The sequence below is a fragment of the Mauremys mutica genome, chromosome 8 (genome assembly GCF_020497125.1).
Source record: "Mauremys mutica isolate MM-2020 ecotype Southern chromosome 8, ASM2049712v1, whole genome shotgun sequence".
Taxonomy (NCBI): Eukaryota; Metazoa; Chordata; order Testudines; family Geoemydidae; genus Mauremys; species Mauremys mutica.
In genome coordinates, this window is record NC_059079.1 from 103581032 (window position 1) to 103594403 (window position 13372).

The 13372-nt window shown below is 42.7% G+C and overlaps 1 protein-coding gene across 3 annotated transcripts in view; it reads right to left on the reverse strand.

Moving 5' to 3' along the window:
• CBY3 (chibby family member 3) overlaps positions 1–13372 on the reverse strand; it is a 21475-nt gene continuing 8103 nt past the window's right edge. Inside the window, exons 1-2 of one of the 3 annotated variants that reach the window (XM_045026929.1) lie at positions 7625–7744; positions 2–603 (exon numbers count right to left, since the gene is read on the reverse strand). In XM_045026929.1, the coding sequence (XP_044882864.1) occupies positions 79–564 (486 nt within the window). In that variant the 5' untranslated portion in view covers positions 565–603; positions 7625–7744 and the 3' untranslated portion in view covers positions 2–78. Of the gene's footprint in view, positions 657–7624; positions 7747–13372 lie in introns of those variants that run through there. The other 2 variants (XM_045026928.1, XM_045026930.1) reach the window with 2 other exon arrangements.

Here is a 13372-nt window from a genome sequence, read left to right on the forward strand (position 1 = left end):
TTAATTTTATTCAGGAATTTTTTAGATTTCTGGAACCAAGCAAGTGTAAACTCCCTGGTCTTGCATCCAACGTTCCTGCTAGGACTTAAGCATCAACACCTTATTTGGCTTCTTGATCTTGGTGTGCCATGTGGGGATGTCCATCTTTTTCTCCACCGTGTGCAGTCGGGCCGTGGTTTCTGTCAGCATGTCCATCAGCAGCTCGAGCTGCAGCTTCAGGTAATTGTTCTCCTCCAGGAGAGCCTTGTTCTCCTTCTTCATTACCTTACAGGACTGCTCCCGGTCATGGGAGGAGAATAACTGCAGCAGTGGCGGCCGATGAGAGAGGCCACTCTCACCTTGCCATTTGCCATCCTGGAAGACAAACTTGGCATCGCTCAGCTGAGCCCGCGGAGGGCCGTAATCCAAACCCAGTTCAGCCTGCCGGGTTCTGTAGTCCAGGAGGTAGAAAGTGGAAATGGAGTTGATTCGGCGAAGGGGAGGCCTCTTAGGTAGAAATCTGCGTGAGAAATGGTCTGCCCAATAGTCACGCAGCTCCTGCATTATGTTAGCGATGGTATTCATGGTGAGGCAGGATGAAAGCAGGGGGATCAGTCAAGAAACCTATAGCAGAAAGTTGTGGAATACAAATCCAACCTGCAGCGTGAGTTACAAAACTGAGAGGACAGACAGGACAGCACTGAATTAGAACCAGTAGCTAAAACTTAGGCTCTAGAGACTGCCATCTGGCCAAGGTAATTGTGTCTAGGGTAATCATAAAATTATATCTGCTAGCTTTTTATTTATCTCTTACTGAACATGAAAATCATACAGGAACCATGGAGCTTTGGTGCACAGGTTGAGTAGGCATCCAAGCATATAGTTTCCATATTAATGGATTCATAGATTCCAAGGCCAAAAAGGACCATTGTGATCATCTCATCTGATCTCCTGTATAACACAGGTCATAGAACTTTCTCAAACTAATTCCTAAAGCACATATTTTAGAAAACATCCAATCTTGATTTAAAAATTGTGAATGATGGGGAATCTACCACCTCCCTTGGTAGATTGTTCCAGTGGTTAATTACTCTCACCATTAAAAATGTATACCTTATTTCCAGTCTGAATTTGTCTAGCTTCAACTTTCAACCATTGAATCGTGTTATACCTTTGTCTGCTAGACTGCAGAGCATGGGTGGCGGGTATAATAGGCCAGGGGAAGCTCTGCCTCCCCTGGTGCTGCCACTGCCACTGGGCCACCTGGTTGCGGGGTTTGGCGGTGAAATTTTTGTTTTATTATGCCCCGTGCAGGTTCTGGGGCGGCTGAGGAGGGACATACCTCCTCCTCAGTTGCCCCAGAACCTACTTTTCTTCTGTGGGGGTTGGGTCCAGGGAGGGGAGGCATGGCAAGGCTTTGGCCAGCTGAGGGTGGGAGGGGGTGCTCTGGGCTGCAGCCAGGGAGGTCGGAGGGTACTCCAGGCTGCGGTCAGCTTGGGGCTCCTGCAGCTGGGGGTGAGGGGGCTTGTGGCTCCTGCCAGGGGGGCGGGGCGTGGAAGGGGCAGAGCTGGGGGCTAGCCTCCCCAAAGGGGGGCTCCACCTATCTCCCATGCTGCAAAGCCCATTATTAAATATTTGTTCCCCATGTAGGCATTTACAGACTGTAATCAAGTTGCCCCTTAACCTTCTTTTTTGTTAAGCTGAATAGATTGAGCTCAAGTCTGTCACTGTATGGCATGTTTTCTAATCTTTTAATTGTTCTCGTGGCTCTTCTTTGAACCTTCCCCAATTTATCAATTTGAATTTTGGGCATCAGAACTGGACCCAGTATTCCAACAGCTTTCATCAGTGCAAAATGTAATGTAAAATAACCTCTCTGCTCCTACTCAAAATTCCCCAGTTTATGTGTTCCAGGATTGCATTAGCCCTTTTGGCCTAATGGGCGTTTATGTTGAGCTGATTATCTACCACAATCCGCAAATCTTTTTCAGAGTCACTGTAAGTATGACCTCACCTACATTCTGTAAGTACGACCTCACTCTTTGTTCCTAAATGTCTACATTTGCACTTAGCCATATTAAAACACATATTGTTTATCTGGTAAAGTTTGCAGATGATACAAAAATTGGGGGAGTAGCAAATAACGAAGAGGACAGGTCCTTGATACAGAAATAAGCATATATTGTTTATTTACAACCTGTCCTCTTCATTATTTGCTACTCCCCCAATTTTTGTATCATCTGCAAACTTTATCAGTGATGATTCTGTGTTTACTTTGAGGTCTTTGAGAAAAATATTAAATAGTATAAGGCCAAGAACTGATTCCTGTGGGACCCCACTGGGAACATACCCACTCAATAACGATTCCGCATTTACCGTTACATATTGAGACCTATCAGTTAGCCAGTTTTTAATCCCCTTAATGTGTGCCATGTTAATTTTATATCATTTTAGTTTTTTAAACAATCTCATGCAGTACCAATTCAGATGTTTTACAGAAGTCTGTTTATGTCTACACTATTACCTTTATCAACCAAACATGTAATCTCATTTAAAAAAAATCAGATTAGTTTGATAAGATCTATTTTCCATAAACCCATGTTGATTTGCATTAATTACATTACCCTTTTTTAATTCTTTATTAAGTTGAGTCCCATATCTGCTGCTCCATTATCTTTCCTGGGATCGATGTCATTCTGCCCGGTCTATAATTTACCCTTTTTAAATATTAGCACATTCTCTTTTTTTTAGTCTTCTGGAACTTTCCCACTACTCCAGGACTTATTGAAAATCAACATTAATTGCAAGCTCCACAGCCAGCTCTTTTAAAACTGTTGGATGCAAGTTATCTGGACCCGCTAATTTTAAAATGTCTAACTTTAGTAGATAATAGCAATATCCAGAGATAATAGCAAAATGGAAATAGTGTTATCATCACCACATGATGAGACTATATCATCTGTTTTTCCTCAAATACAGAACAGAAATATTCATTGAACATTTCTTCCTTTCTGCATTATTATTATTGATACATATTGATAAATGTACATATCCATCCATCAATATCATTGTCAGGATTCTTTTAAGTTCCTAAAATAGTGGGGCGGGGGAACTCATTGTCCTTAACTCTGCTGGCCATAGATTTCTCCTTGTGTCCCTTTGCTTCCCTTATCAATTTTCTACAATTCCTAACTTCTGATTTATATTCATTACTATCTACTCCCCTTTCTTTCATTTGTTATATATCATTTTTATAGCTGCCTTCACTTCCCCACTGAACCAGGTCTTTTTTTTTTTTTTAGGGCATGGCCATACTTGCAAGTTAGTGCGCAATAAAGGAGCCCCATGCGCACTAGCTCACTTCCCGTCCACTCTGGCAAGGCACATAGAGCACTCTGACTCTGCAGCTAGAGTGCTCCTGGTACTCCACCTCAGCGAGAGGAATAACGTTTGCTGCATCTTGGCTACAATGCTCGGGCGTCAGTGTGAACGAGGTGTTGCGTTACTGCGCTCTGATCAGCCTCCGGAAACGTCCCATAATCCCCTTAAGTCAAGTGGCCACTCTTGTCATTGTTTTGAACTCCTGTAGGAATGCAGAAATGTCCTTTCAAAGCTTCATTTCTGACAGCCAGCATGCAAGCCATTACTGTGGAATGCTATGTGAGAGAGAAAGAGGCGGGGGGGAGGAGGAGGTCTGCTGCTGTTTTGAACTTACAAGAAAGCATGCTGACATGCTCTCAGCCCCCCACAAACCCACTCTCTCTCCCCCCACATACACACAACACACTCCCTGTCACACTCCACCCCACTCCCCATTTGAAAAGCATGTTGCAGCCACTTGCATGCTGGGATAGCTACCACAATGCACTGCTCTCTGTGGCCATTGCAAGAGCTGCTAATGTGGCAACGCCAGTGCACTGGCAGCTGCCAGTGTGGACAGACTACAGTGATTTCCCTGTGCTCTACAAAGGCTGGTTTAACTCGAAGCACTTTACATCTGCAAGTGTAGCCATGCCTTTAACCAGTATGGCCTTTTTCCTTGATTGTGAGATTGTGGCTTTTTGGGCAACTAGTAAGATGCTCTTAAATGATTCCCAATTATCATTCAAATTTTTCTGATTAACTACTTCTTTCCAGCTCATTTGTCTCATAATTGTTTTCAGCTTTGTGAAATTGACCCTATTAAAGCTCTAAGTGTATATATTAGTGGTCTGGACTTTATTCTGCTTGCAGACTATAACTGTGATCAAGTCATGATCACTTGTACCTAAGCTACCATTAATTTTTATTGTTATGATCAATTCCTCTTGTTTTTTAAGACAAGGTCTAATATAGAATTCCCCCATGTTGGCTGCTACACTTTTTGAGTTAGTAAATTGTCCTCTATAATGTTTAAAAATTTCAAGAATGTTTTAGTACTGGAAGCATTAGATGTCCCTATAGTAAGAATTACACAGACTGCACCTTGAAGTTAGAAATCACATGCTCAGATAATCCCCCCACACTGGCCTCTAACATCCACAGACAGAGGGAATCCTCCATCTGTGGCTCTCCCCCCATCAATGCGGAAGCAAGGGTCAGTATAAGTGGCATTGCCCCCTCTCCTCTGGAGCTAACAGAGGATGCTCTGCAGGTCTTCACTGAGGAAGGGAAAGAGGCATGTGTGATTGGGGGACAACGACATGTATCATCCATCCTCTGTCTTTGTGGTGATTGCCTGGGAAAGATAATACAGCATGAGGCTGTACTAGCTTTTCTATGAAGTTTCTCCATTTCCCAGAGTCACAGAAGCAACCGCTGTGAGGTGGAGATCCCTGGGACCATGGCTGCAGTGAAGCCATACTGCCAGCAAACTGGGGACCAAAGAGGCAGTGCTGAGTAAGCGGGGCATCTAGGCAAATACCCCTGGCCTGCCCCAGACACTTGGAGATCCACCATGTTGAGGGGAAGGCCCCATGGTGGAGGGATGAGCAGGCTATGCCTTGCTGCGGATGGAAAAATCGCCTCAGAATCTTCGCGGCTATTTCCTCTCTCTAGGGTTTCCCATGGAAGAGAGAATGTCTGGCCCAGGACATGGTTATTAATAGCCTCCACAGCTTTACCCCTCTCTTATTTGAAGGTCAAACAAAGTCAGTATAATACAAGAAGTGAAAAAAATCTCACTGCCAGGCTGTTAGCCTAGGGTTGTCTTGCATGAACCAGCAGCTCTAGCAAATCAAGGCCATTGTACAAGTAATAAAGTATTGTTGTGTGTAAATCCACCACCTGATCCTCTTCTAACTCCCTCCTAAAAACCTGCCTCCTCCATGATGCCTTCGCATCGCTGCCCCGTGGCATTGACTGGGAAAAGGGCAAGCCCAGACTGCTATTTTTCTACTAAACCCTGTTAATTTTATTAACTTATCTTCCCACCCCATCCCCTTTCTGTTTTGTCCATCTGTCCCACCCTGTCTGGCACCTAGACTGTAAGCATTCTGGGGGAGTGACTCTCTCTCTGTTCAGTGCCTGGCACAATGGAGCTCTGAGCCTGGACTGGGAATCCTCAGCACTACTGCAATACAAATAATACAGAATGTGTCAGAAACCACCCTTTTGGGGAGGAGGAGAACTGATCAGTGTTCACAAATCTGCTCCTTAAAAGAGGATGGGATTCATTATCTGTTGTACCCCTTCCCTTTATGTCTTTCTTACAGAGCTTGTACCAATTGACATTCACACCTTCCTTATGAGAATCATCCCACCATGTTTCAGCTGTGTGCACTAGGTGGTTCTCCCCACTGCTGGGCATCACTTTTGTGTTGCTTCCCTGTGCTCCCTGCATTTATGTATGGATACTTAATGCACAGTTAAACCTCATTAACTCTCAATTAGGGCTGGTCTCTACTAGAAAATTAGGTTAACATTGTTCAGGGGTGTAAAAAATCCAAAAGCCGACCCAAGGCCCTGTGTGGAGAGCATTTGGTCGACAACCTACCTATCATCTCTCAAGGAGGTGGATTACTTACCCTGACAGGAGAACCCCCACCATTGGCGTAGGGAGTGTCTACACTGAAGTGCTACAGCCGCACAGCTGTGCTATTGTAGCATTTTAAATGTAGAGAGGCCCTTAGTTAATCTGCAAACCAGATTAATTCTCACCAAAACCCTGACAGTCTGACATTGCTCCATCTGTCATGAGAGGATTAAAGCAGGGAGATACAGGGAGGTCTCTACTCCCCTTTTGCTTTGGGATTTTTTTTTAAGTGTCATGGGCTTGCCCCAATGTCAGTGAGAGTCTTTTCATTGAGGTCAATGGGCTTTGGAGCAAGCCACAAGGTACATTGTCATGATTAATAAAAGCAGAACCATACTCATAAAAATGTGTATTGTGTGCTAGTCTTTTCTTCTTTTTGCTAATTCACAAAATTAGATAATCCACAATGGGCCTCCCATTCATTTTGTGCAAATGATGAAGGTTCAAGCGTCCATTGCACCTTTATATTCTTATTCTTCCCCTTTTCTTACAGAGTATGTGTTCTTTCTTATTAATTACATGAAAGTAGTTGTCTGCTTACTGAAACTGGATGAGAACTCCCCTGCCCCAATAGTCCTAAACTGAAATTCGCTAATAAGCCAGGCTATTTTTGAGGCTGTTTTGGGGGGGTGACATTCAAGTGTTGACCAGCGTATCCAGTCATCTCTCATCTCAGAAACCATTTATATGCTTGTTGAATCCACAACCTTCCTCTTTACACCATCATCTTATCTCCAGGGTTGTCTCCAGCATCAGTTTTCACTTGGGACCTGAAGCATCTGAGAAGATCACCTCTATCCACCATGTTTTTTCTCAGATCTCTCTGCACTTATTTGGGAGCTCATCTGTTTGCTGCTTTTCTATTCATTAGTTAAACTGAGCCTGATCTACAAACACATTTTGTACCAGTGTAGTAGTTAAGGGTGGGACATTTTTACTGATATAGTTATACTGGTTCCACCCCTAGTGTGCACACAGTTATACCAATATAAAGCTGCCTAATACAAGTATAGATTATTCCTCTTCCCATAAGAGAGTAAGGCCATGTCTACACTGCACTTTCATCATCAAAACTTCTGTCGCTCAGGGGTGTGAAAAAAAACACTCCCCTGAACAACAAAAGTTTTAACGACAAAAAGCATCAGTGTGGACAGCACTTCATCTGCAGGAGCCACTCTGCCATTGACAAAGCTACCGCCCCCTACAATGGTGCGGCTTAGTGGCACAACCACGCTGTTGTAAGGTGCACAGTGTACACAGAGCCTGAAGATAGAGTGATATAAGCGCATTTATACCAGTATAATTACATCCACACTGGGGGAGTGGGGTTGTACCACTATAACTATACCGGCATATGTTTTGTGTGTAACCAAGGCCTGATCTCATGTTGTTATATGCAGGTAATATCTCTGCCGGTGACTCATAAGTGCCTGGTTACTCAGGCAATCCATACAGTGAGCTTTCAGAACAAACCTGTGAGGTCACCAGTCAGCTCAAAAAGGATCCTGGACCCACTGAAGTCAATGGCAAAACTCCCAATTACTCCATAGGTGCAGAACCAGACCTAAAATGCTTTGATCCAGTTCTAAACACATCCTGCTCAGTAACCAGCCCTTTGTTTCAGCCACTCACCAAAGTACAGAATTGATTCTCGCTTCAGTAAACCCTCAGGAAGGGCTAGCTCAGGAGCTCAGCTGCTTGGGGCTTGCTTGTTCGCTACCACTCTGGATGTTTGGCCTGGCTCAACCTCATCACTTTGCTTGCAGTGACTCACAATCGCCCTGTTTCAGCTAGTCATATTTTCACACATAAGGGATATGTAAGTGGTCACTTTTATACTTCTCAGTTACCAGCAAGTAACTCAGAGCTTTAAATATTTAGGATTAAGGATGTATCTAAACTAGGTAATTTGATACCTAATTAATGCTTCTGATGCAAATAACATGTCAGTGCCTTGAACATCTGTATTTTTGTCAAGCTAACTGAGGCTCTTTCCTCACCCCATTCCCTCTCCTTTATCCTTTTCTACAAGGACTTGTCTGTAAGACTCTTAATTCTTGCTCAATGAGTCCTGCTTTGGCAGTTTTTATGTAATTATTACTTTTAAAGCATTTTTAAAAAAACTAGAAATATAAGAACCCACAGTACAACAGTGATGTTAACTGTTTGGATGGGGAAAAGACACATTTTTTCCAAATTTTAGTGCAGTGAATGGCTAAGTTGTTTCAAGGTTCTCTCTCAAGGAAATTCACCCATAAGCAGAGAGTTAACACAAGGCCTATGCATCTGTTAATCTCTTTGGTCTTGTCTTTACTAGGAAAAAAGATGTGTTCATTCCGACCTTGTGTTCACTAATCATCATAACTAACATGAAGTAAAATCCTAGCAAAGGCCAGGCAATGCCAGTTACAGTAATAAACATTAGCAAGTCAATGGAAACCCTATAGTCCCATATAATCTCTACCTTGACCTGCTAACTAGTGTGAAACCTATAAGCTGCCTTGTCCTCAACAGGATTTTATCACGTGTTAGCTAGCCTGAGGTAAGAACACCCCTTTTTCCTTGTGTGGTTATACCTTATGTTAAGGGGAGAGCCCCCCTGAAAGTGATGGTATATAGCCCTCAGCAAGCCTGTCTGAAACATTCTGCTTTTAAATCTATAAAATTGATATTGGAATGTATCTCATAACAATACAGAGAGTTCAAACCAAGCATGAGAACATTGACGCCTCTGTATGCCACAGAAGGAAATAAAATGTACATTGCATAACTTCAGCATGACTTCCTTTCCTTTCTCTGCTCCTTGAAGTAAATTTGATTTAATCAGATAAAAATAAGGCAAAGTTAGTAACTAAATATGGGGGCTAGTCTGCAAAATTTGAGTCAAGATCTGAACTTCATCATAGTTTCATGGAGCTAGAGTGTGGGAGTTTTAATTTGGGCCATTAGAGAAATAAAGACCATCTGAGAAGCTGGGGTCCAAAGTAGCATCCATATTCCCTTATAGTTTGTGGTCTGGTTTCTGGTGTTTGATTCAGGCCCATCTCTCGTAATAACACAAAAGATAAGTAGCTTTAAAAAGTTGCTCATGGTGTATTTCTCTGATTAAAAGAAATGCACTTTTGAAGCCATATATTTTAATCTTGTCTCTGGATTTCGTTTTCTTCCCTTGATCAAGTTGAGTTTGAAACTGACATGTCTGGGTATTATTTAGACCACACTGACCTACTTCTTCCAGCCTCTTGGCCCTTTTGATATGGATTGTGCTACTATGGTAACCTGTGTAACATGCAGGCATCACAATGGAAGATCTTCATTAAATGAGGCCTATGCATCAGTTACTGCTTTCAGTTTCACAGCAGGCTTCTTTCACAAACACACCCAGTTAGAAAGTTAGCAGTTCAGTTTCCAGGGGAAGCACAGGGATATGCTCATTCTGTCCCACCCAGCTGTGTCTTCAGGGTCCTGCATTGCTGTCCTTTGTTGTTTGGATATAGTCCATTACCAAATCCTGTAGCACAGGATTAGGGGAATTGTGTTGCTAGTGGCTGTTTATCAATGGGCAGCTGACTGAAAGCTAACAGGATTGTGTGTGCATGTGTATATCTGCCTGTTTACCCATGCACTTGCATGTTAAATCATATGGGCGTATGAAAATACACACACATACACACACTCACTTTTTGAGGTTGAAATTAGGCCCTAGTCACCTCTGAAAACCTTGTGTTAAGAGTTTATGGGGAGCTTGGTTGGTGTGTAACAAAGAGATAACACATAATAGGGCCTTGCGCAAGCCCTCTGCACTTGGATGAATTTAATCCTCAATGGCAAAATAACCGCATTTCCCCCGAGTCAACATGACTAATCATGAAATGCTTTTTACAGGAACATATTTGTCAATCTTTCCTCCCACACACAACAGTAGCCTTTGTGACTTCATAAACAGCGCCACCTGGTGATGAGATGCTGACCCTAAAGCAGCCCCAAAAAGGGAATAGCCAGGTTTGGCCAGAGCCTTTGTCATTCAAAGCAGACACACAAATGCCTTTTGATCCCACCTATCTCATCCCCAAACTGAGCAGCAGAAACAGCATAAGTAGATTTCTACTGAAACTAAGTATGTCCTTTGTGGAGACATCTGTAAAGCAGCTTTTGGCAGTCAGAAGCTGTGGAGGTGGAAGCGTGCTCCCACGGTAAGAAAAGAACAGAGGAACCTGGGTTTTATTCCCAGTTCTGTCACTGTGCAAATTATTTCTCTGTCTCAGTATCGCTACCTGCAAAATGAAGATAATGCCATGAACAGATGCCTTCCCTGCTCTAAAACAAAAGAGACACACTGTGTAGAGTACAAATCTCACCACTTCTCAGGCTTTGGCTTTATTATAAGATTGTGTCAGTGTTACCAACACCCCACATTCAAAAATCATGACTCTGGCCCCCAAAATAATGAGGCGGTTTATTTCCCTTTTGGTCTTTGAGCCTTTAGGGTGCACTCGGGTCACATTTTCAAACTTTTTTCTGCAACCACGAGAACTAGAAACTTCCTTATTTTTAAAATGGAAGCTCAGTTTCTCTGTGATCACTTGACTCTAGAAACTGCAGCTTCAATTAAAACACCAAATACTACCAGACTCTCAATAAACTTGTGAGAATTGGCAACACTGTTGTGTATCATTATTAAATCCTGTTACAATTTTCAAACACCACTATGTTCCAAGTGTAGAAAGGGCCTAAATGGGATGAAAGGTCAAAGACTCCTATTCAATCTCTGAGAGTTTTTTACACTTTCTGTGGGGAGAGAAGGAAAGAGGGACTATGTCCCACAATCAATTAACAACGCAAAGCCATAAGGAAGGAAGGGGAGGGATGGAGGCACAAGAATGCGTTAACAGTTTTAGTGCAAAACCTTGATCCCATTGAAGTCAATACAAAACTTTGACATCAGTGAAACCAAGATTTATCCCTTAATGTTCATCATAGACCATCCAGCTAGTCACCCGAGGGCAAACAGTAAGGGCCGGATCCAAAGCCCATTGAAGTGAATGGGAGTCTTTCCATTGACATCAATAGGCTTTGGATCAGGCCCTGAGAATGTGCCAAGGAAAAGGTCTGTCCCAAACCCGCAGTGGAACATAGTTTTCTTTTTCACCTGTATTCTAATGTAGGGAAATGTCACATTCTCAGAATGCAAATCAACTATGATTAGGAACTGGCTTCTGCCTGCCCCTGTACTCTCATACCTACTTCTAGCCTTCTAATTCTCTAGCCAATGCAACCTCTGCAGAGGCTTTTCCTAAAGTCCCTCTATGTCTGTTGGTGCAGTGTGTAAAGCATGCGGTAAAATACATTAGAAAACAACTTTATTTGATATCAGAGAGACAAGATGGGTGAAGTAATATATTTTATTGGACAAACATTCGAGATACACAGCACTGTTCTTCAGGTGGTGTCCCTTTTAGGGATGGGAGGCGAACCCAGGTGAACGCACTTCTGAACTCTGGGTCTTCGCTGACCAAGAATAACCAACTGTGAGTGGGGTGCAGCAGAGGGAACAGGGAGTGGCATGTTAAAGGGACATTCCTTTGTTAAAACTTTCGCACCGCAAGGTGAGAAACTGAGGCAAAGAACACCGCCCAACATATTGCAGGATGCGTGTTTTCTTATGGATACATGCTTTTGAATCATGGTTGTGTTTTCCCAGATGAATGCTGGTTTTCCTTTCCCTTGTAATATAAGTTTTCTTTTGTTATACGTAGATACGGTGCTTGTAAGTGGGGAAGTCTGGCCTCTTAGTGGCACTCAAGGTGGTGTTAGTTTTTCCAGATTACTTGGTGGGGACTCAATCTGGTTCTGTTTTGTATTGTTAAGAAGAACCCCGAGATATTGAACCCAGTCCTTGTAGTTACCAACACCACCTGGGTAGTTCAATAGCTTGTCTCTTTCACCAACAAAAGTTGGTCCAGTAAAATATATTACCTCACCCCCCCTTATCTCTCTAATATCCTGGGACCAGCAGGGCTACAACATTGCAAACAATAGTGGAAGATATCAAATTGTATTTGATATAGTGAGTCTCCTGTAATGCCGTACCTAGCTATTAAACCTTACAAGCCAGCAGTTTGTGATTGAAAACAGCTCTGAAAAGATAGTGTAGATTGAATAATATTGAAGCATTCAGTCAGTTATAAGACCAACAGCTGAGGAGAACAGACATTTAGGCCATGGCTGCACTAGAGAGTTACAGCAGTGCAGCTGTACCAATGCAGCTGAGCCACTGTAAGCTCTCTCGTATAGACACTCTAAGCCAATGGGAGAGAGTTTTCCTGTTGACTTAATTAATCCACCCTCCATGAGCGGCAGTAGCTATGTCCACAGGAGAAGCTCTCCCACTGACAGCACTGTCCACACCAGCACTTAGGTTGGTGTAACTTATGTCGCTCAGGGGGGGTGGCTTATTCACACTCCTGAGTGACATAAATTATAGTGACATAAATGGTAGAGTAGTCATAGCCTAAGAGTTGTAGTTAAGGAGAAAAAGTACATTAATTCTTATTGCCAATCTCAAGGGCTCAAAAATCACATCAGGCTTCAAAAAAAATTTGATTGTCTTAAAATTAAGAGATTTTAAAAATAATTCATTTTGAGTTATTTTTACTTGGCTTCTGACTTTTGAGACTTTATAGGGTCACATTTTCAAGCTTTCTTCACAACCACGTGAGGTAGAAAATGTATTTTTTTTAAATGAACGCTGTAATTCTCCCATAATCACCTGACTCCAGGAGCTGGGGCTTTAACAAACATCAACTCTTGCAAGACTTGCAATAAAATTGTAAGTTGGCAACACAGAACATGTAGATCTTCAAAATACTTTACAAACTAGAAAATCCTCACACCTGTGTGTGTTAGCAAATAAGTCATTATCTTGCTTTGCAGATGGGGAACCTGAGGCACTAAGCCATTAAGTGACTTGGCCAGTATCATACTTCAAGTCAGTGGCAGAACCAAGATCAGAATTCAGGAGTTGCTGGCTGTAACCCAGTTCCATACTCTAACCACTAGGCTGTATGGCCTCTCTATTCTCAAATAAAAGAAGAACTCAGTGAGGCAGAGAGATACAAGAAAGTTGTCTTCCAGCTAACTTGTGTCAGGAACTGCAGGGGAGAAAACTTTTGCCCTAACAAAGATGAAGGTATCACAAGAAGGGAGAGAGGGGAGACTGGCAACAGACGAGCTGAGGGAAGCAGGAAAGAGACAGGATGCATGCTGTAAAAAACATTTTAAACTGTGGAAGGATGGTGAAGTGGGGAGAATGTTCATCTGGGACATGGGAGAGCTAGCTTGAATTCCCTGCTTTGTGACAGATTTCCTATGGGACTGTGG